This window comes from Miscanthus floridulus, chromosome 9 (genome assembly GCF_019320115.1).
Source record: "Miscanthus floridulus cultivar M001 chromosome 9, ASM1932011v1, whole genome shotgun sequence".
In the NCBI taxonomy this organism is placed as follows: domain Eukaryota; kingdom Viridiplantae; phylum Streptophyta; class Magnoliopsida; order Poales; family Poaceae; genus Miscanthus; species Miscanthus floridulus.
In genome coordinates this window covers 134,334,769-134,356,685 of record NC_089588.1, presented here as the reverse complement: position 1 = coordinate 134,356,685, position 21,917 = coordinate 134,334,769, and the positions used below count along the sequence as shown (strand labels likewise).

General features: G+C 46.9%; 4 protein-coding genes across 10 annotated transcripts; 3 read left to right on the top strand and 1 right to left on the bottom strand.

The window, feature by feature from the left end:
• Positions 1 to 1,493: 1,493 nt before the first annotated feature.
• LOC136483003 (dirigent protein 1-like) lies at positions 1,494 to 2,187 on the top strand. Its single transcript, XM_066480139.1, has one exon. It carries the CDS (start codon positions 1,545 to 1,547, stop codon positions 2,043 to 2,045), a length of 501 nt encoding a protein of 166 aa, XP_066336236.1. The 5' UTR covers positions 1,494 to 1,544; the 3' UTR covers positions 2,046 to 2,187.
• A 1-nt stretch (position 2,188) lies between these two features.
• LOC136483002 (uncharacterized) lies at positions 2,189 to 4,516 on the top strand. The gene is made up of 2 exons (XM_066480138.1): positions 2,189 to 2,315; positions 2,386 to 4,516. The coding sequence occupies exon 2, from the start codon at positions 3,499 to 3,501 to the stop codon at positions 4,465 to 4,467; it is 969 nt and encodes a 322-aa protein (XP_066336235.1). The 5' UTR covers positions 2,189 to 2,315; positions 2,386 to 3,498; the 3' UTR covers positions 4,468 to 4,516.
• Positions 4,517 to 9,103: 4,587 nt separating this feature from the next.
• On the top strand, positions 9,104 to 11,327 carry LOC136483001 (dirigent protein 21-like). Its single transcript, XM_066480137.1, has one exon. The coding sequence runs from the start codon at positions 10,589 to 10,591 to the stop codon at positions 11,087 to 11,089; it is 501 nt and encodes a 166-aa protein (XP_066336234.1). The 5' UTR covers positions 9,104 to 10,588; the 3' UTR covers positions 11,090 to 11,327.
• A 3,720-nt stretch (positions 11,328 to 15,047) lies between these two features.
• LOC136484305 (cysteine-rich receptor-like protein kinase 44) lies at positions 15,048 to 21,814 on the bottom strand. Of its 7 annotated transcripts, none has more exons than XR_010765868.1 (8): positions 21,682 to 21,814; positions 19,423 to 19,624; positions 19,077 to 19,335; positions 17,266 to 17,503; positions 17,005 to 17,155; positions 16,691 to 16,903; positions 15,554 to 15,848; positions 15,049 to 15,456 (listed from the first exon to the last, which is right to left on the bottom strand). XR_010765868.1 is itself a non-coding variant. In XM_066481550.1 (6 exons), the coding sequence occupies exons 1-6, from the start codon at positions 19,579 to 19,581 to the stop codon at positions 15,747 to 15,749; spliced, it is 1,122 nt and encodes a 373-aa protein (XP_066337647.1). In that variant the 5' UTR covers positions 19,582 to 21,673; the 3' UTR covers positions 15,538 to 15,746. The 7 variants fall into 7 exon arrangements, 1 of the variants encoding a protein (XP_066337647.1); XR_010765864.1 differs by lacking the exon at positions 21,682 to 21,814 and adding an exon at positions 20,704 to 21,673; XR_010765865.1 differs by lacking the exon at positions 21,682 to 21,814 and adding an exon at positions 21,279 to 21,673.
• Positions 21,815 to 21,917: the final 103 nt, after the last annotated feature.

Below are 21,917 nucleotides of genomic sequence, written 5' to 3'. Positions count from 1 at the left end.
ATATTTGTTAATTTTTTTAGAGGAACTTGATCCTGAGATATATTTGGAAAGGAGAGGAAACTTGGGTCGATTTTCAAAGACAGATGTGAGATAGAAGCATAAATGATAGATGGGTAGTTGACATAGGACTGGGCTTGAAGGGCCGAAGCCCGGATGCGCCCCAATTTTCTTAGGAATAAGTCTTCAATCCTGCCCATCGAGACCCTACTGACAGTCCAACACGTAGCCCCGTATGCTCAACCGATCCACAAGGCAGCAAAAGATTCGCCACCACCGACCACCATGGCCGACCCCCGCCCGCCTTGCACCTTCTGCAGCCCATCCTATTCACTACTACAAAAACGATTTTAAGAGATAAGACTCTAGATTAACAAAAGCAGGCACAAAGCCTGCTTGTCTCCTAAAATGTGTAGTGATTTTTGGAGACGAACAAATTTTAGGAGGCACTAAATAAATGTTCGTCTCTATAAATCAATAAACAGAGGTCGGCCTCCTAAGCGGTCAATCTCTGAAAATAGAGGCCATTTTCAGAAGCGGGCCCTATAAGAGGCCCGCCTCTATTAATTATGGTAAGTCCACCGGTCCAACTCAGCCCACATAGGAAATCGTAGAATATATAAGCTCCACAACAGCCGACTCCTTCATTTTCCTCTCCCTCTCTCAGCCACACAAGTCCCTCCCTCCCTCTCTCGAAGCCCGGCCCCTCAAGAAGTGGCGTGCGGCTCCTCTGGCGGAGGCGTGCGGGGCCTGCCCTCCTCCAGCTGTCGCGGAGCTTGTGCGGGATTGCCCTACTCAGGCCACCGCGGAGCCTGCGTGGAGCTCACCCTCCTCTGGGCATCTTTGAAAGTGCACGTGAGATCCGAGTGGAGATTGCAATTTGAAAGATATCATATATATATCATAGAGCATAGGAGGCTAGGATGGAAAGATATTTTAGTGAGAAAGATGTGTCGAATAGTAGCACTAGAACTGAAGAGAGCTGGGTTGAGAAAAAAAAGACCACGTGAGGGCCCGAGAGGAATGAATGGTGCATATTGTACTCGTTGATTTCAATTCATAATGTTATCTTGATTTGCGAAGAACTATGACATTTCTAATTTATGTAGAATTGAGGACAATGGCTAAAGTGGTGTAAAATTGTGAAGACATACCATCTTTTGATTATCGGATGATCTTTATTTACTATTTTTCTATCCTCCTACGTGTTGTTTGTACTTTGAATTGACGTAGTCATTATATCTATTAGTTTACAATAGCCTCTATTATCTCTCTTCACTTGTTCCTGGATCCGCCATTGTAGATGGGAAAAATGGAAACGCCATGAGAACTATTTTTATGAGTTTGCTAATTAGCTAGGTGCTCAACAAGGTTGGTGTTTTTATTAAGAATAAAAATCAGCACCAGCAGCAGGAGGTCAGTGGCTGAGATATTTTTCACTCTACCTGGCACCTGCTCTGCTGCTACTGTCTATATAAGCATACGCTCGTTCACTAGCTAGAGCATCCACAGACACACACTCCCGCGCACACACCATCTACCTTGCCATGGCTTCCTGCAAGCTCTCCTCCGCACTGCTCGCCGTCGCCGTCGTGCTTACCATCGGCCCGGCCTCGCGGCCCGTCTCAGCGGCCGCGCACCTTCACTTCTACATGCACGACGTGCTTACTGGGTCGGCGCCGACGGCGGTGCAGGTGCTGAACGGGCCCCGGGGCCACTTCGGCGACACGATCGTGATCGACGACGTGCTGACGGAGAGCGCGTCGCGGTCGTCTTCGATGGTGGGGCGGGCGCAGGGCCACTACATCTGGGCGTCCACGGGGAACCCGGAGCTGCTGGTGACCATGAACGTGGTGCTGGCCTCCGGCCCCTACGCCGGCAGCTCCGTCACCGTGGTGGGGCGCGACGACATCGGCGCGTCGGTCAGGGAGCTGTCGGTGGTCGGCGGCACGGGGCAGTTCAGGATGGCGCGCGGGTACGTGCTGTGGAAGACTGTCAGCCTCGACCACCCCAATGCCGTGCTCGAGCTCGACGTCTACGTCATGTGAGCAACCATGCGTCCAACGTGGCAAGCTCCTCTCATCAACATATATATATAGCACGTGTTCTACCGCCAATAAGCCTTGTATAAGTACCTACGTAAACCTCTGTGCGGTAATAAAAGTGACAAACTGAAGTTCATGCTGTAAATGTCATCGGGGGGCCAGGGCCACGGTGGGTAACTGGCTACCCATTCCTGATCCACTAGTGGCCGCTCCTTTCTTTAGGCGCGTGTTCGTTTCCTTCAGGTCCTTGATCTCTTAAAAGGCCTTCATCAGGTTATCGTGAAGGTCGAGAAACCATCATTGGAATCTGCAGGTCCTTGATCTCTTAAAAGGCCTTCATCAGGTTATCCTGAAGGTCGAGAACACCATCATTGGAATCTGCAGAGAGGTCAACGTAAAAAAACAAAGACGCTCTAAAAAGCCAAAGAAGCAAAAAAAAAAAAAAAAAAGTACTCCGGTCGTAGCTTGCTTGAACAGATTTCTCCTACATCGTCGATGTGCATCCGTTTGAAGGGGAAGGAAATGAGCAGAGGGAAAGAACTTCGGGTCGTGGTGGCGCAGGGAGCGTGCATGGCAGCGGCGCGGCATCGTGGTGGTGTGGGGAGCGCACGGGGCAGCGGCGCGACCGGCCTGCAACCACCCTCCACCGGAGAGAGAGAGGGTGGGGGGAAGGGAAAGGAGCCCACGATAGAGATGCATGTGCTCAGGACGGCGTACAGGATAAGAATGATAGGGCTGTTTTATGATTTGTTCCCTTACTTTTCTAATAACTCCAAGAAACTTCCTTACTCTAATTCTCTTAACTGATTTCTTACATTATGCCCCATAGAGGTTCTATTTTCTCACAAGAAACTATTGGATATACTTTTATTTGTGATTTCTCCGCTCATAACCTCCTCGTTGGTACTGTAGCAACAATAAGTACACACACATGTTAGTGTTTAATTCATAGTTAGTCACTTACATATACATAGTATATAGATTTGTATATAGTTAGTCTCTTATTTCTTCTTTTACTTAAGGTCATTTAAGGTAATATATATGTATGTGTATAAAAATTAAAACTCCTAGAAAAACGCCTTAAAACACCTAGAACACCTAGGCTCGCTTAGGCTCTAGGCGGTGTGGGTCACCGCCTAAATACTTTCTGGTTCGCGTGCTTCCCTTCTCAACAGGGCTGGACGTTTCAACCTTGCCTCGATCTGCTGTGTTAAGCGCCCTCCCCCTTCACTTTATGTCTGCAATTGGCCTTCACAAAACTGTCATCAAGGCTATTGACCGGAGACGCAGAGCATTTTTTTTGGACTGGTGAGGACACTTGTCATGGCTCCCAAGTGCCTTGTTGCTTGGGAGCATGTTTGCACCAGCAAAATCTCGGGTGGACTAGGCCTCAAAGACCTGGAAATTCAGAATCGCAGCCTTCTTAAGTTTGTTAACAAGATCTTCACTGGCGCCCATGTCCCCTGGCGAGATTGGCTTCTTCATAACGACTCTGTTTTCACTGAATCTCCCTCTTCCTCCCCGTCCAATCTTTGGAAAATCATCAACGATGAGCTGTCGGCCTACAGTTCCATCACCATTGTCGAGATTGGTGACGGTTCCACTACTTCCTTTTGGTTTGATCACTGGCTTCACTCGGGTCCCATCTCTGTCTCTCACCCCCGCCCTCTTCTCCCACTCGCTTCGGCCTAACATTTCGGTGCAGCAGGTTTTCCAGGAAAGGTTTGAAATGCATTTGAGACCCCGACTAACGCTTGCAGCTCAGTCCGAGCTCGAGTCGCATCTGTCTGTTTTGCAGGGAATTCATCTACAAGATAGGCAAGACACCAGGCTGATGTCTGCTACTCGCAAGCCGTTTAATTCTAGAGATGCATATAATGCTCTAGCGCCTTCACCCAACATGCAAGACTTCCATGGGAAATGGATTTGGGAATCCAAAGTGCCGAACAAAGTAAAAATCTTTGCCTGGTTGTATTTTAAAGATAAGCTCAGCACCAAGATGAACTTATTCCACAAGCATGTGATGGGAGACTCGGTCTGCGGCCGCTGCAACCACCCAGCTGAGGACCGGCATCATGTGTTCTTTGATTGCCCACTAAGCAAGGAAGTCTGGGGCTCGATTGGGATGTCCTCCATTTCAGAGTATAGCGACGTTGATGTTTGGAGCCTTCCACTGTCCTCTGACCAAGACCATGGGACATGGCCGTCGATCTTCCAAGCAGTTCTATGGAGGCTATGGGATGCGAGAAACGGAACTATATTCAGACATGAGCATCATAGTGCCAGAAATGTAATCTCCCGTGTCTGTGACGATCTGTCTTTATGGGAGGGGAGGTTCGCCTCTGCCTTCATGATTCCTGGACTCCGCCGTTGGCGTGTTTTTTTACGTTCTTGTACTGCTAATCAGGGGTCCGTTAGCTCCTGATTTTTCCTTTGAACTTTTCTTCAGACCTTAATGAAATCTAGGCGGGGAATCTCTCCCCTCCGTAGTTCTTTTTCAAAAAAAAAAAAAAAAAATACCGCCTAGCGCCTTTGTGAACCTTGCCCGAAATATACATTTCGTTTATTTGGGGACTGAGGGGCTAGACAAATATATAAAACACGATTAGAAAGAAAACTAATTTAGGTTTATCTCGTTGATGAATGGAACCAACTAGTTTCAGAATCCTTGTTCCCCTCCTCACCGTCTGAGGACATCTATTCTCATTTCCAACTTGAAATTTCCTGAAATAAAAAGTGTCGTGCGCAAGACAAAGCTTTCGTCCTCGTATCATTGACGAACCTAGACCACAACCGCAGGCATCAGGTGCTATACTAATTCAGTTACTGAGGAGCGGAGTCCCAGTCGATCTCATAGAACGGCCGGTACTTGCCCAATATAAAGCTTTCAGACTCGTCCCGTGCCTTCTCCAAGAAATCCAGCTTCTGCATATCCATCATATAGTTGAGGGAGTCCCAGTCGATCTCATAGGACGGGTACTTGCGCAACACAAAGCTTTCAGGCTCGTCCCATGGCACCTCTGAGAAGTCCAGCTCCTCCATATCCATCATACCGTTGAATTAGTGTATATTTTTCAAATCTCCACAGGATCCTCCGAGACTCAGTTCTTACCTTTTCCTTTTCCGTCCTAAATTCAAGAACTAATTTAGATTAGAAACACTAGTCCATCACCCCGTGCTCCCGCACGGGCTAACTTTTAGACACTTAAGCAATATAAATTCTTATTTAATATGTATTAACTAATAAAAATGACTTCATGCAATTAACTTTTATTTGAACTCAGAGCTACGCATGTGTATAGAATATTGGCATTAGCATGATTGAGAGAGATCATCGTGGCACAACCAATGACGTAACATTAGTTTGATTTCACATTTGGGTGTTTTCTTTTCGTACATTTGTTTTGTGTCACGACTTTAGCTTCCCTCTGTAGGAATTGAACCGTGTGGATAACAATATTAAAACGTTGGTTCAGCTACAAATAAAAATTAATAACATGATTGAGTATTGTAGATATTTAGATGCGTACCTTCAATTGTTTTTATAATTTGTAGTCTTTCATTGATTTGTCTCATGAAATTTTTGAGGTTAATTTGTAAGTCCATAACATTGATGTTTGGCTTGTCATTTGTTGGTTTCTCATCTTTTGCTTCATGAATGGATGTCGCCGACGTAATTAAGTCGTTGCTCTGAATTCCTTAACACATTGCCTTTGCATCTTTGAAACTATTTGATATGTATTTATTGTGCCCTTGAAAAGGAGGGTAGTAACATTATTATGTTTCCATCTAGGTTAGATGTTGTGCCGTTTCTTTTATAATAATCTCCTTAGTGGCCCTGTTCGGCTTACCCCATTTTCGACTTGTTCGGCATCTTTTTTCAACCGGAACAGTATTTTTCTCTCACAACAATTTAGCCGGAACAGTGTTTTCAGCCAGTTTCAGCCAAGTTTTAGACCAGCGAACGGGCTGGTTGACTTCCTAGGTTTAGCATGAGATGTTCTCCTACATAGCTTTTGCTCTCTCTCACACACACAGAAAGGTTACGTGTGTAAGAAACTAGGAGCATTGGTAGATTACCTTGTTTATCTTGTCATTATCATTGTAGTTTATGCTTTTGAAGGTCGCATGTGCATCGACATGCCATTGAAGCCTTAAAGGTGTTTGCTTGTAGTATGTATTTATTAGTGGGATTAGATTCCACCACCGCGCTAGGGTTGCGGCACGCGGCGAGCTCGGGTGGAGGCGGCGGCTCGCGATAGGGCTGGATGGGGGCATTGCGGCGCAGGAACTCCGGCTTATAAGGGGGCTATGGCGTGGGGCGCCCGCCACATCGCGCGGAACAAGGCGGCGACGGACTTCGGAGCAGAGTCCGGGTCGGCGACGTGAGGAAGATGACGGCGCTGACAGAGCGGGCCCACCTGCCAGTGACTCAAGGCGCGAGAGAGGGGCACGGCGCTGCTGGGCCTAGGTTGCTGCAGTTGGGACGCCTGCGGGAGAGAGGAGGGAATGGGCCGAGCGAGAGCGGGAAGGCGGAGCAGGCCTTCAGGCCGAAGCCAAGAGAAGGGGAAGCGGGCTTGCACGGAGTGGGCCGCGGGGTGAGAGAGCAGGCCGGCTGGGCCACGGGCCAGATTGAGATGAGAGTGGGGTTTCCATTTTCCAAATCATTTTCTATTTTGTTTTCAAAACCAAATTCAATTATGAACCAAATCAAATTCAAATATAGTTTCAAATATACTTTTCAAGATGAGAACTTTTGAGAGGTTCCCAAAACTGAACTTTTGCAAACTTTTGAAATCTCTTTTATTTTCCAATTCTTTTTTTCTTTTCTTTTCTTTTCTTTTATTTCAGAGCCATTTTCAAACTTATTCCCAAAAGCAATTTAAACCATTTTGAATTTTAATCAAAACCACTCAACCAAATAAATCAAATGCACCGACATGTATGCACAACCATGTTGGTACTCCTTATGATAAATTTTAATATAAGGAAAAATATTCTTTTTCCTATATTTCATGAGCACAAAAACACGTATTTAAATCAATTTAACTTTATTTTAGAAAAAGGCAAATTTTTGGGTGTTACAATACATCTCTACATACACCAGTGCAATCCACGATGAGTGTTGCCATGTGGATAATAGAGAGATCTATCTCATCATAATGACCATCGAACAGACCAATATTTGACATATCAAGAACTAACTTTCTTGTCGACTTAAATAAAAAATTAAAATTATAGATTTTTGTGATTCTCAAATATTGTCAACGTATGATCATCGTAAAATAATTTATAATTTTATTAAGTTTTATAGAAGGAAAATATATAAATAGCTATATAGCATTGTTGTCCACATTTTCCATGAATATTATAGCTTGCTTTCTCAGCATTCTTATTCTCATTTTCTATGAATATTCGATAGCTTATTTGCTCCCGTTGCAACGGACGGGCATATTTGTTAGTACAAAATAAACTCTTCAATGAAAAGGGACAGTGCCTATTGAGCAATTCACTTAAAAATAAATGAGAGAAGAGGGGAAAGATTGGAAAACTCATGAAACAACATTGGGTTTTTGCTCCAGTAGACCTCCTAAAACTATGTGCACGAATCATAAAGCAGCTTAACCACTAACAAAACAATTTCTTTTTTAATTTCGCACGGGTTCTGTTTGGACCCCGTCATATCCATATACCCAGACTTAGCCCAGCAGCCCATGTCCTCCCAAATTTTTCAGATGTTAATCGGCAATCCGCACCATGGACGAGCTCGCCGCAGCGTCGACGGCGCGTCTCCGCAAACTTCTCCGCGCTGCCCCACTCCCCGTGCGGCATGGAGGGAGCTGGTACTGGATGGGGATATATATCATACGTAGACGCAGATTTGAGCCAAGGTAAAATGGAACAAGGACTAGCGATCATTGTAGACGTCTAGGTGATGCATGCCCTGATTCGACACCACCATGGAACGCCGTCACCGGAGTACTGAAACTACTGATCGGTGCCAGGGGCTGATAGGTTGCGCGTGAGGAGGGATGGCTACATGGATTGGGCACAAGCAGGGCTGGGCTGGGTCTGGGTAGGACCAGATCCAACCATTAATTAACCTTGTCAAAATAAATTAAACTAATTACTTGGATGCTTTCAGATTCGTGTAAACTTCATGGAAAGGTCCACCGGAGCATAACTCCACAAACTTACACGGCCAATATTTGTAATCTAAATGAATGGTAGTACTTTCCCCCAACTTTTGTGTTTTCGAACAGCTGGAAACTCTATTGGATTTTTCGGTTATATAAAAGCACCCTAAATTTCTCCTAGTTTCTCTTTGAGTATTTAATTCCTCTGAGAACAAACGACAAAATCTGAGAAATATACAGGGGAAGAAACATGAAACAACAATTTTACAAAAGTGACATATTCATTTCTTTAAAAATAAGTTGGACCATCAACCCATGCTAATTCTACCGGTATGGGCTAAGAATTTTAAGATACTTAAGTATTATAAAAAATGCTATAAGTATTATAAGTACACGGATGGATGTGGACTTTATTAGAAAGCAACATTTAGAAGCATAATCGATTGTATGACATCAAATGTTGTAGCTATACTAGTCAAACCAAAGCAAGCATTGATTCATAGTGGATCAGCAGCAGCATTTTCAATGGCAAGCTGCGCCACTGCCTTGGTTACCTTCTTCGCCTTGTCACACTCATCAGCGAAATGTCCATAGTCAAGACAGTTGCGGCAATCAATCTTTGAGTTCACAGCTTCCACTACTACACAAATTCTTTTGCGCAGCGCTTACCAAATACCCTCGGAGACGGACGGCCTGGTTGCCCGCCTCGGTTATTCGAGGCAAGGCAGCTAGGCCAGCAACCGTCTCGGTTAATATATATTAACAGAGACGGAAATCCTAACGCAAACGCCTCGATAAATCATTATCCGAGACGGGCATCATAACTCAACCGCCTCGGCAAATCAGGCACGACCCACTAGCCCAAGAGGCCCAGTTCTGAACACCCATATATATACTAGACTTAGGGTTTTCACTCCCAGACCGAGCACATCTCTTCATCTCCTTCTCCCTCAGCCTCTCCCTCTCCCAGACCGAGAGCGGCGCGCACCCTCTCCGGCTCCTATCTCCTATCTCCGAGCGGCGACGGCGCGCTCCCAGGCCGATGGCGGCGCTCCTAGGCCCCGCTCCCTCTCCCTCCCCTCCGGTGCGACGACGGCTGCGCGCGGGGCGGCAGCTGGCCCCCTCCTCCCTCTCCTCCGGCGCGGCATGGCCCCCGGCCCTGTCCTCCCTCTCCACCGGCGGCGGCGCGGCTCCAGGCCCCCTCCTCCTTCTCCGTCTCCCAGCGACCTCAGTCCACACGCCTAGATCCCGCGGACGCGGGCGGCAGCCTGGGCAAGCGGCCTCTCCGATGGGCCCGGGGGGCAGCCTGGGCGAGCAGCGCCCCACCGGCGGTGCGAGGACGAGGATGAGGCGGGGCCGCACCTAGATCCGCCTACGACGACGATGATCGAGCGGATCCGCCGCCAGACCACCGACGACGACGACGACCGAGCGGATCCGCGCCTGTGGTGGCCGGATCCGCTGCTGGAGGCCGGATCAGCGCTCGTGGTGGCCGGATCTAGCGAGCAGATCCAGTGAGCGTGCGGCATCCTCTAGGAAGCGGATACGACGGCAGTGCGGATCCGGAGAGCGGTGGTGCGGCGCATGGATGGGCTCGGCGGGCCTGTGGGTGGGCTCACCGGGCTTATCCACAGGTTTTCTTTTTGTTTTTGTTTTTTTTATTCGATTAACCGAGACGGATATGGCAACCGCCTTGGTTAAGGCCACGATTAACCGTGACCTTTACCGCCTCGGTTAATGCTTTTTTTCCCGCCACTGTAAACATTTCTGTAGTAGTGTTCCCCAGTCACGGCCTCAGCCCTCAGATCCACAGCCGGCCAAGCATGACTAGACATGTAGGATCATGCAAGAGATTGACCTTTTACCCCATAGTGTAATTCAATGCACACCTGGAGTACATTTTGCATCCTTGCTTTCTATCAGTCGAAGATAAGAGAATTGGAGTAGCCAGTTTGGTCTCCTCTCTAATATCTCAGCCGGAAATGTGATCTCTCATCATGGTATAAACTTTGCCCCTTCAGCAGTAAGCCAGTAACCTCAAGCTGCAGCATTGAGTTAGACACAAGCTCATCTATTTCACATGAATTCGCCCTAGCAGATCAGTAACTATGTGCAAACAGAGTTCTGATGAGGAGTCTACTCTGGGCTGGTTGTTATACGTCTGCCAGTGGCCGGAATACGGTTATGAGCAGAGGGAGTGGTAATTCATAGGTTTGTTTCAGTTCCAACTAACCCATGAATTGCAACCGTCTGCATTTATTTCACATGTTCAGTCACCAACACCAAACTCCACCTGGCACCTGCTCCTACTGCTGCTACTGTCTATATAAGCATACGCTCGTTCACTAGCTAGAGCATCCACAGACAGACACAGACACACACCCTCACGCACACACCCTCCTCCACGCCATGGTTTCCTGCAAGCTCTACTGCGCGCTGCTCGCCGTCGCCGTCGTGCTCGCCATCGGCCCGGCCACGCGGCCCGTCTCAGCAGCCACGCACCTGCACTTCTACATGCACGACGTGCTCACCGGCCCGGCGCCGACGGCAGTGCAAGTGCTGAACGGGCCCCGGGGCCACATGGGCGACACGATCGTGGTCGACGATGTGCTGACGGTCAGCGCGTCGCGGTCGTCGTCGATGGTGGGGCGCGCGCAGGGCCACTACATCTGGGCGTCCACGGGGAACCCGGAGCTGCTGGTGACCATGAACATGGTGCTCACCTCCGGCCCCTACACCGGCAGCTCCGTCACCGTCGTGGGGCGCGACGACATCCTCGCGCCGGTCCGGGAGCTGTCGGTGGTCGGCGGCACGGGGCAGTTCAGGATGGCGCGCGGGTACGTGCTGTGGAAGACCGTCAGCCTCGACCGCCGCAACGGCGTGCTGGAGCTCGACGTCTACGTCATGTGAGCAACCGTGCGTCCGACGTGGCAAGCTCCGCTCACCAGCACGTGTTCTATTCCACCGCCAATAAGCTTTGTAGATCGAAGTACCTACGTGAATTTCTCTGCACTGTGTCACAAACTGAAGTTTATGTTGTAAATGTTGCGGTTGAGTATATAATAAGGGGAATTGAACAATTTATTGTATGTCACCGTAGAAATAAAGAAATGTCTACGTGTATCTTTGCATTAGGAACAATATATGTGTTTACATCCAAATTTGAGATTCAGTGCTAAGGGCTTGTTTCACTACTTCCCCGACGGAAGAATATCTATTATCCTGTCAGGTGCGTAAAATCGACAAAAAAAAATTATGAGACCGACAGAAAAATTATTTATTTCAGTGTGTGGTTTACCTACCGATAGGTAACCATGCTTCTCTGTCAGTATAATAATACTCACAGAGAAATTCTTTGTTTTTCTGTCGGTGACATTTTTTCTGTTGGTTTTTCCCTCACACAGAAATATTACAAGGAAAAAATTCTACACGCCTAATCCTCCCGCTGGCCCAAGCGTCCAGCGCCAAACAAAAGTGGATGCCCAGACATGCACGGCAAGCGCTCTTGTACGCGGTGCACATCGTGGCAAAAGCGGTTGTGGCACGGGGCTCGGTCCAATCTGAGATTGTAGGCATGCATTTTGTAAATAACAAGCATCAAGGAAACTGAAAAATCATCATGTCATGGTTATTACTAGCACACCTAGAGGAACGAGTCAAAGCTTGCGGGCATGCTACTAGCAAGAGTATCGGCGGCAACTTTGGACTTGCCTCAACGGGAATCGGTGGTTGGCAAACCACCAAATCTCAGAATAAAAATCATCGTATCATCATTGTTTTTCTGTTGGTTTGCAAATCCCTATCACTAGTTTATTTTACTTGTTTTATTACTTGTGCTAGTGTTGTAGTCGTTGCTCTTACGTGGCTAGTTTAGTTGCTCTCTTATAGCTTGTATAGCTAAGTAGTTGTAGCTCTCTAGTTATGCTTTAATAGTCTAACTAGTTGAGTAGAGCTAGTGTAATGCCAGTGTGTTTCTTGTTTTATGCTTGTGCTCACTAGTATGTGTAGGATCCATCATTTGGTTTCTTAACTAGTTACATAGGTTTACGTGACTTTGCCTACTAGAATTATGTAGGTGAGCTCTCACTAGCTAATCACGTTAGTTGCTTCAATTAGGATCTTTTACAAGGTGCTTACGACATAGATAGAGAGGTGTAGCCTTGGCTAAGGTAATTAATTTAATTCTGTATTTATTTCCGTTAGCCCACGTAATTATATTTAAAAAGTACGGTTCAACCCATCTCCCCCTCCTTCCCTTTACTCCGATATCTCGGCCCTACAATTGTTTATTGCTGCGTGACACGTGAGGTTGTGATGTGGTGCCAGGATCGACGCGATATCAGTTGCTACCATACTACGATTTGATTAACACACACTCAGGTACGGTGGAACTCACGTTCTCAAGTCACCGGCGATTCGTCGTGCTCGCCGCCAACACCGGCGCGCTCGGTTCAGGAGTCTAGATCGAGTTCAACGTCGGGTCAGGCTCCGCTCCCCCCGCGTCGTCTCCCTCAGGGGCGACACCGCCCGCCGCCAGAGGGCCCCCGTGCGAGAGCTCCCCGGCCGCCACTGCTGCTCGTCCGCGAGTGGCGGCGGCGGCCCGCGGTCAAGGGCTCAAAAAGGCTGCTCCCGCAAATACCTCTCCTCCTCCTCACCAGGTCTCCTCTTCCCTAACCTGCTAGTTTGTACGTTTGCTCCATTGGCGGCCGGAGAGCAGGAAAGAAGCCAGATCCGTGACCTCCCAGTCCGGATCCGGTGTCTCCCCACCAAGATCTGCTGGGGCTGCAGCTGGAGGCGTCGGCATGCCGCCGGCGTGCCCGTCGGCCTTGTCCTACTCGTCGCTGGCGGTGGCCCGCTTGAACGACAGCGTGCCCTCCTGCGACGGTACCTCTGGCGGCGTCCGCCCCGGCACGAGCGCGGCCTGATGCGCGCGGTCGTCTCCTACAGCCGTGGCGGCGGCCGGCGGGCGGATCTGGCGTCTCGCGTCCCGCCCGGCGCCTCCATGGACAGCGGGCGAGCCGTGGGGCGGGCGCGGCGGCCGGCGGAGGCGAGCCGCGCGGAAGTGGAAGCGGCGCTCTTGGACTCCATGCTGCTCGTGCCCCGGCCCCTCGAGCGATGGCGGTGGCGGTGGTGCGGCCGTGGTAGGCCACGCCCAAGTGCGCTTCGCCAGCTGAGGCTCCATCTCCTCTCCCGCGGCGGTGACGGCCGGGGTCACCATGGGCGCGTCGATCTGCTTTAGGCAACCGACTGGGGACCGACTCCGAGCCCCAAGCGGCCTGCCCCTGGACGCGTCCCCCAGCAAGGCGCCTCGTCATGCTACACGTCACGGCTAGCAGCGTCCTCGCGCTCTGCGCCAGGGGCGCCTCGCTGGTGGCAGGAGTGGCAGAAGCGCTGCGCTGACGATGGCCCTCTGAGGCGCTGCGGTGGCTGCACTCCGCCCAGACGGACCTCACGGGTCATGTCACCATAGGGTGCAGGCACCGCGGCGCTGGCGTCGGCGTCAACAGCTGCAGCGACATCGGACGTGCTCGTGGCCACGATTAAGCAGAACAGGACGCAGACGGCAAAACCCGGGCCTGTCTGATGTGCTTCAGGATGGCTTGTTGCTGCGGGATCTGCTGCTGGTGGCATGCTCGGCTTGCTGCGTTCGGCGTGGTATTCGCAGCGGTGTGAAATCTGGGTGAAAACCCTGCCTGGCTGTTGCCCCAGGCCAGCGACGGTGACGCAATGGCATCATATCCCCTGGAGGCGTCGTTGAAGATTTTGGTTCCTGCCTTCCAAGCTTGCTGCTATATGCTGAGTAGGTCTCGGGGCAAAAGCCTTTCCGAGCTTGCTGCTACGGTCATCGATGGTGAGCTTGGCCCGACTCGACCCATGGGCCCAGCCCGAGCCTGATGGGTTTTAGCCCGCCCATGAATCTTACTGGGCAGAGATCTCGCTGCCTAGAAAAAATTTTCTTGGCTCGAGCCCGTCCCGAAACAATATTTTTTGCTATTTTACACTATATAATGTGCGGGTGCCGCCCAGACCGGGGCCTGAACCGAGCCCGGCCTGAAAAAATAGGCTCGACCTGCCCAGTGGGACGGTCATGGGTGGGACTTTTTTGGCTTGAAATAACCGGGTTTTTTTTTTCTGGCCCAGCCCATAAAATACTCAGGTCTAGTCGCTTCCCTTCTTGAAGGCATCGATGCAAGTAGGCCTACATGCCAGAGCGTCCTTGAGCTCTCTGTGGCTGATCTCTCACCCCTTCTTGTTTTGGTCTGTCTACCCTTTGACCTTTGCACACACCGCTTCCTGTCAGGTGCTCGTCCTCAACGGCTCGCTCTCCTCTACACACTTGAGTGCTTCGTCTCATCATATGCTGGGTTGTGGGGACCTTGATCTCTTTTCCGGATCTCCTCATTCTCCTCCTGATGGTCCTCCCCCTTTGAGGCTTCCTTCCCCTAGATGGCGTTGGTGGGCGTCGCTTGGATCCCAGATGCACTCATAGGCGATGCAACTCACGGTTGTCGCCTGTTGGCTCTGACTCAAGGCCATACAACTTCCTAGCTGTCGCATGTTGGATTCAACTAAGTACCTTTACAGTTGCACGTGGTTTAGAGTTCTTCGGAGTCTGTCATTGTTGGTGGCACATGCTAGGAAGTAGCGTTTGTATTCGCTTTGGTTAGTAGGTTGAGCTGGTAGGTAAATCATGTTGTTATTGTTGTTGTGTTGTGTTGCTGTTGCTGTTGGATGTGGTTATCTCCCTCCTCCCCTCTTTGAACTCTTTGTAATTTGGATTGGCGTCAAAGCCCTTCCACCCCCCGGCTAGCCCGGCATATGTGGAATGAAAATTCAGGTGGGGAGATCTTACTCCCCCGATGTTGACCTCAAAAAAACGTCTTGGTTTAGGTAGTTATAAAAAAAAAGTCTTGGTTTAGGGTTTAGGGTACATAAGAGCCCGGCTTGGGCCTCACGATGCCTGTTACATGGGCCTAATGCCCTAATACGGACCATAGCCATCCTGGCCCACTAATGCGGATGTTGGCCCATTGTGCATGAGATCCTGCCCTTGGCTCGACTGCCGCTTCGACGTCGCCTTCTTCGTGATGACGCGACTCCTGGAAGTGTCCTCGGGTTCGGGTATGCGTTGGTGACACCAAGCTCATGCTCGCCCATTTGTACGATCAACGTGGAGCGTGGCATCATTCTCCCCTGCTTGCACACACCACTCACGTCAGTAGGCTGGCCTGCTAAGGCCTTGCTGGAAAACTTTGTTACATTAGAGTAGGAGCGCCCTGCTAGACAAATATGTAAAGCATGATTAGATAGAGAACTAATTTAGGTTTATAGTCTCGTTGATGAATTGAACCAACTAGTTTCAGAATCATTCACCTCCTCACCATCTGTGGAGATCAATGCTCATTTGCAACTTCAAAAAAAAAAAAGTGTCGTGCGCAACACAAAGCTTTCGTCCTCGTATCATTGACGAACCTAGAGCACAACCAACCTCGACCACAAACAACCTAGACCACAACCGCAGGCATCAGCTGCAAGCGATTGGTGGCTTGGCACTGCTATAGTAATTTCAGTTATTGAGGAGGGCGTCCCAATCGATCTCATAGGCTGGGTACTTGCGCAAATGAAAGCTTTCAGACTCGTCCCATGGCAGCTCCGTGAAGTCCAGCTCCTGCATATCCATCATGTCGTTGAATCAGTGTATATTTTTCAAATATCCAAAGAAACATCTGATACTTAGTTCTTAGCTTTTCCTTTTCTGGCCTAAATTCAAGTAGTTTAGATTGGAAACATTTATTTTCATCATATATATATATATATATATATGGTTAAATTAGTGTATATTTTTATGCATTTAAACTACAGGTGTCTTGCACATTTATGCATGCCCAAAACCAAATTGTGCACAACTAGCATACACTCCTAAATGAATGCATGACATGAGCAACCACATACAAAAATTCAAGTCTAGGGAAATATATAGTAGTATCTTACAGCACAATTATGCTTGCCCAATATCAAATGATGCAACCTAGAACATTGATAGGAAAAAATAATGCACATGCATTATACATATAAATTCAAGTCTAGGGAAACACCAGTCATAGTTTACAGCACATTTCAATTTTAGCAGATAATTTCGAAACTTTCCAGTCTAAGATTTAAGTTGAGAAGGAATAGGACAAACTAATGGGACTATGACTGAAATAGGTAGTCACAAACTTGTTATAGATCTTAAGACCAAATAAAAATGTATAGAAGGTCCAATGGCCAACTTACTTGACAGCAATAACAGATTTTGGTATTTGTGTTTGTGCAGCACTTTAGTTTTATAACTACAAAATATTTTTTAAGAAAATGATAACTACAAGTCTTTGAAAAGAAATATAATGCTCGATCCTCTTTCAGGGGATATCTGAAACCACTATCGAGAAATCAAGAACAAATATATGTTCCAATATATATTCTCGTAAAACAAACTCATGCAAATCGATGATGCCTCTGTGATAATACCTCCAGGCATGCAGGTGTCATTTCCTCTTGCCTGTCATAGCAATCGACTATGCTTTCCCATATACCAAGCATTTTCGTAATTTGCTTTATTGTAGGCCTTTCATTTCGTTGAACTTTGATGCAGCTTAGACCTATTTCAAGGCACCTTTTTATTTGTTTGCAGTCTGTTTCTGATGGCGCTGCTTCCAACCTGTTTCTCCATTTTTTTACTGCCTGCAAAATTAGACCTGTGAGGTCTACACTATGCAAAGCTAAAATGTATAATAAACCCAAAAAAATAGCACCATCTAGAATGTTTAAACACAATTTCTTACAAGTTCAACGAAGTCTTGGCACGAGGATACATTATCAAGAGGGTTGACCTTGTGCCCCGTTATGATCTCTATGATTATTACACCCAAACTGTATATGTCTGCCTGCCTTGAGACAACGCCTTGCCAAATGTACTCCGGAGCCATGTAATAACTGTATCACAACATAAGTGTTTGGATTTCAAAGTGTTAAAGAGAACAGCATAGAAAATCCATTTTGCTAAACATTAAAGGAAATAGATTACCAAGAGGCAGTGAACTTACCGTGATCCCATCAATGTAGTAGCACAAGCATGTGTTTTTCTATCATCAAGGAGTTTTGCTAGACCAAAATCAGCAATTTTTGGCACCATATTATCATCGAGCAATATGTTCGCAGGTTTCAGGTCCAAGTGGATAACAGAACCATCAATTTGGCATTCATTGTGAAGGTAATACAAACCACAGCAAATCCCCTTAATAATTTTGTAGCGCTCCCTCCAATCAAGTCCATGAGATTCCTCTGCATTTGTTACCAAAACAAGAGTGGTGTTGGATAAATGTTATATTAAAATCTATATTGCTGTGTGCTCGTGGAAAATGAAGGACTACATGATTGTACTACATGTTCTGTTAATTCATAGAAAGATATCAGCATCCTCCTAATCATTCATTTATAGTTAATTCATGTGTTCTACTCAACTTCACTATCCACAGTCATCTTCTCCACGTCCTTGTAATTTGTGAGCCACCATCTCTCATCATTTATTTTTCCTCACTAACCTTTTGGAGCTTCAGGTGTATTCTGATGCGACCTGGGCTAGTGGTCCATCTGATCACAGGTCTCTTCCAGCACATTGTGCATTTCTTGTCTCCTCACTCATAACTTGGAAAATTTAAAAGCAGACTGCATGCAATATCCTAACCCATGCATTGTGCTAAGGCTGAGTTGAGAGCTATGGCAACAGTGATAGCTGAGATCACTTACATTGGTTTATGGTGGTTCCCCACTGATTTTGGGGTCTCCTACCACTGGAGCAATTAGCATTGCTTGTGATCCTGAGTTCAAGAGTGTGTGATATTGTTCGCAAAAAAAAAAAAAAAAAGTGTGTGACATCTCTCCAACACGTGCCATCACATATGCAGCTTGCATATTTCTTTATTAATCGCAAACCAAGGCACATGATGCATTGTCAATGTACTTACAGTTAGATGCAGATTGTAATGATTCCCTAGCATATGCTTGGGGCTCTTTGTATATGTACACAGTTTTATACATTTACCCTTTTGGTCCATGGAACATGGATTTAGTTGTTCGTTCTTCATCACCTAACATGGTGGTTAAACAGACCAAAGTTAAGAGGCATAAGGTATGATCAGTGGCGGAACCAGGGGGTGGCCAGCAGGGGCCACGGCCCCCCTGACACGCCAAAAATATTTGGAACCCTGCCATTGCAAGTCTTCTTCAAAGCACATACACAGCACATACAGTACAGATCATCGTTCTGCACTTTAGCAATAGCAGGTCTCCAGCTTTCTTCCGCATTCAAAGCCCAGGGACCATATTCAGGTCTCGACGAGTCAACAACAAACCTCTACCCATTCCGGATACTGAAGGATGGAATTAGCGCATGCGCGGCTTCGGCTGTCACGACGACTAGATGTTAATAAAACACCGTGGAGCAGCGGGAGGTGCTCATTGCTCAGGCACGGTGCACTTCTAACCCAGCTTCATGCACCCTCAAGCAACATGCCGACCCATGAAGTCAGTGTTTGCACAGCCCCCCTACTTAAAGTTCCTGGTTCGCCACTGGGTATGATAGTATTCCTTTCATGTTATTATTATACATCATACATCAGTGTTCTAACTTCTAATATAAAAGGTTATACCAAGGCGTTGGCAACTACCTTCTCCTTCTCTTGCCTAGCCCACCTAAAAGTCTGCATAGGATTACTAGGTTTCACCCCAACGCCCTCTTAGTCCTTGTTAAATCAATGCAGTACACTGTACACATGCACTGCCAGAACTTTGTAAAGTTTGTGTCCTGATATAAGTGCCTTGAAAATATAAATGGGGAAAGATCGAATCGCAATACCTGAAATATACTTACAGAGGCTTCCATTAGTCATATATTCAAAGCAAAGCAACATTTTTGGCTTCGCTGCAAAAACATGTCCACCATTGTGCTCTATGTATTCATACCGTGTTTCATAGCAATAGCCTACAAACCGTACTATATTTTTGTTTCTAACTCTCATCAGATTGTCAATCTCAGATTTGAACTGTTTTTCCTGAAATTCTAATGTTGGCAGAAGGTTCTTCACAGCAACCATTGCTCCATTTCGTAGTACTCCCTGTCCAAAATCGCCTATAAATATAAAATCGAGTTTTGGAGAACCAGGTTAAATTAAGTTTCAAATATTAAGAACGGATTATCATACCTTATATACCACACCAAAACCACCTCTACCGAGTTCCCGCTCACTAGAGAAGCCGTTCGTGATATATCTCAAATAGTCTAATGATAGATCACATGGTTTTGCACTTGGATCATTCAATACGATCTCTATGGCATCATTTCTATTATATGCACCATCCATCTTAGAAGTTTACTTGTGAAGGGGCATGGGTCAAACAATGCATCTGCCAAGGGATGAAATTAAAAGATGTTCTTCATGAGAGAGAAAAAGAGAATATGAAAAAACTGAAATACAGTAAATATTCCATATGCTTGCCATTTTCCTTTGCAAGGGCATTTTATAAAAGTAAAATTGCTGGAGTGGCTTTAAGTGAAATGAAAGAACAATATTTGTCATGACGCTTTATGAAAAATTGCAAGCTTTACTACTAGTTTGTTTTCAGTCTAACCGGTGCACCAAGGAACTCCTTCTGTGAGGATTTAAAAAGGTCTTTACCAGGATGTTTCGGACATCAATTTCTCTCACAATACAGTATCGCCAGTTGACAAAAAAAAAAAATCATTTCATATCAAACCTCAAAGGTGTTTGAAATGCAAATCTGTGCAATATAAGCTTGCATGTAATTTAACTAATTGTTAGTCAAAGTCCAAGAAGCTTAACTTTTTCAAATTATAATATACCCCTTCAGCTCCAAATTATAGTGATTGTCTAAATGCACAGTAAAAGATATGTACCTAGAAAAGTTAAAATGTCTTGTAATTTGAAATGGTGGAAGTACCATATACAGGAAATGGACTACTCAATTTTCCAATGAACTTTAAAACAACCAACAATGTTTGGACTAAAAGATACTCCAATCCAATGCAACCTGTGCTATCAATGTTTTGAGTAAACAACCGGTGATGAGTAAGAAAGGTTAGTGAAGAAACTAGTATGAATACTTTTTAAACATTGTCCCAGAATAAATAGATTCCTAGAGTTGTCTTAAGTCAAATATTTTAAACTTTGACCGAATTTCTCGAAAAAAAATCGTCAAGATTTATGACATCAAATTAATATCATTAGATATATCATAGAATATGTTTTTATAATGTTCTTATTTATGTTATAGATGCCGTTAATCTTCTGTATAAAGTTAGTCAAACTTAAGATAGTTTGACTTGCATAGATTCTAGGAATTGATTTATTTTGGGACGGATGGATTGTGTAACACTATCCTTTTGAGTGGCAGTCTACACAGTATCTCCAATGCGTTCTGCACAGTAAAAAAACGCCATCCAACAGAATAGCCAAAGGGAACACCTATTTTAGGTAGAAGGAGAGAAGGAACCCAGATATGCATCCTCTTTCCGTCGTCTCTCTCCTCGACCCAAATCCTTGCGCCGTCGACATGCTGGGCCTGGAGCCAATCAGCGCTGGGCGCTGCTGGTGTGCTCGGCCAGGAGCCAAATCAACTAGCACACGACGAACAGAGAGCTCGCACGCGAAGAACAGAAAAGGAGCGGCCAAGAAAATCGATGAAATCCGACTCAAATCTTCATGGATCGCTCCCAAACTTTGCACAGCGATTCGCAATGAAGATAAAAAGCTACTCCTAGGAGATCATTGCTCAATTTAAACTGTAACTCTGTAAATCGAAGAAATTCGAGCAAGAACGAGTTTTCCCCCAAAATGAAGATCGGCTTGGATCTTGATGCACGAGTGGAATTGATTCAAACCACTTGGTAGGATTGTTCAACACTCGTCAAAGCATCAATCTGACTAAACAAATCTCACAGCAAAACTCAAATCGAGCACGAATCAAGAAGGGGAAAGAAACGGGAACGAAGAACACAGCAGAGAGAGAGGGAGGAAGGAGGCGGAGGGGGAGGGGCCACCTGCGAGGGCGGCCGTCGCCGCGCCGAGGTGCGCTCGCGCCGCCGCCCTGTCCGTTTCGGGAGATCGGGAGGAAGAGGGAGGGAGGGGAAGAGAAGTGACGAGGGGAGAGAGAGAGGAGAGGAATGAGATGAGGAGATATTTTTACCGGTGTTGACGGGGGAGTGATTTGCGTTGGCTCATGGAGAAGCTAAATTTCGGGGGTGGATCCTTTTCCTGTGCATGACACAAGGTGTTGTGTTTCATCGTTGGAGACAGTCTGGAAAGATGAGTTGCCACGAGAACATGGACTGGCCGCTACCAAAGCACTAGATAGAACCTTGCGGTGAGTCTAGCAATGCAAGAATAATAGGGAAGAAGCTTTGTTTGGGTGTGTGTAGGGGGTTGGGCTTGGGGGTGTCAAACCTGGGGTGGAGGTGGAGGTGGAGGATGCTGAACCAACCTCGCCACCGGAGGGCCGTCCCGGAGACCGAATTGGAGTGATGGAGATCTGATTTGGATGATGAGCACGATGGAGGGGATCTCAGGGCTCTCGTACTAGATTAGGATTTAGGATGCATTGTAAAGATGACAGCTGAGACTTTCGTTTGTCTCACTGGTGCTGGGACCCACAGCTCCTTTGGGCCAACATGTCAGTGGCC

Coding starts and splice junctions, on each gene's coding strand:
- LOC136483003 (XM_066480139.1), top strand. CDS start 1,545: ATGGCTTCCTGCAAGCTCTCCTCCGCACTGCTCGCCGTCGCCGTCGTG.
- LOC136483002 (XM_066480138.1), top strand. CDS start 3,499: ATGTCCCCTGGCGAGATTGGCTTCTTCATAACGACTCTGTTTTCACTG.
- LOC136483001 (XM_066480137.1), top strand. CDS start 10,589: ATGGTTTCCTGCAAGCTCTACTGCGCGCTGCTCGCCGTCGCCGTCGTG.
- LOC136484305 (XM_066481550.1), bottom strand. CDS start 19,581: ATGGATGGTGCATATAATAGAAATGATGCCATAGAGATCGTATTGAAT. Junction 16,904..17,004: donor GCCAAGACTTCGTTGAACTT/GTAAGAAATTGT, acceptor CTAATTTTGCAG/GCAGTAAAAAAATGGAGAAA. Junction 15,849..16,690: donor TGACACCTGCATGCCTGGAG/GTATTATCACAG, acceptor ATGGATATGCAG/GAGCTGGACTTCACGGAGCT.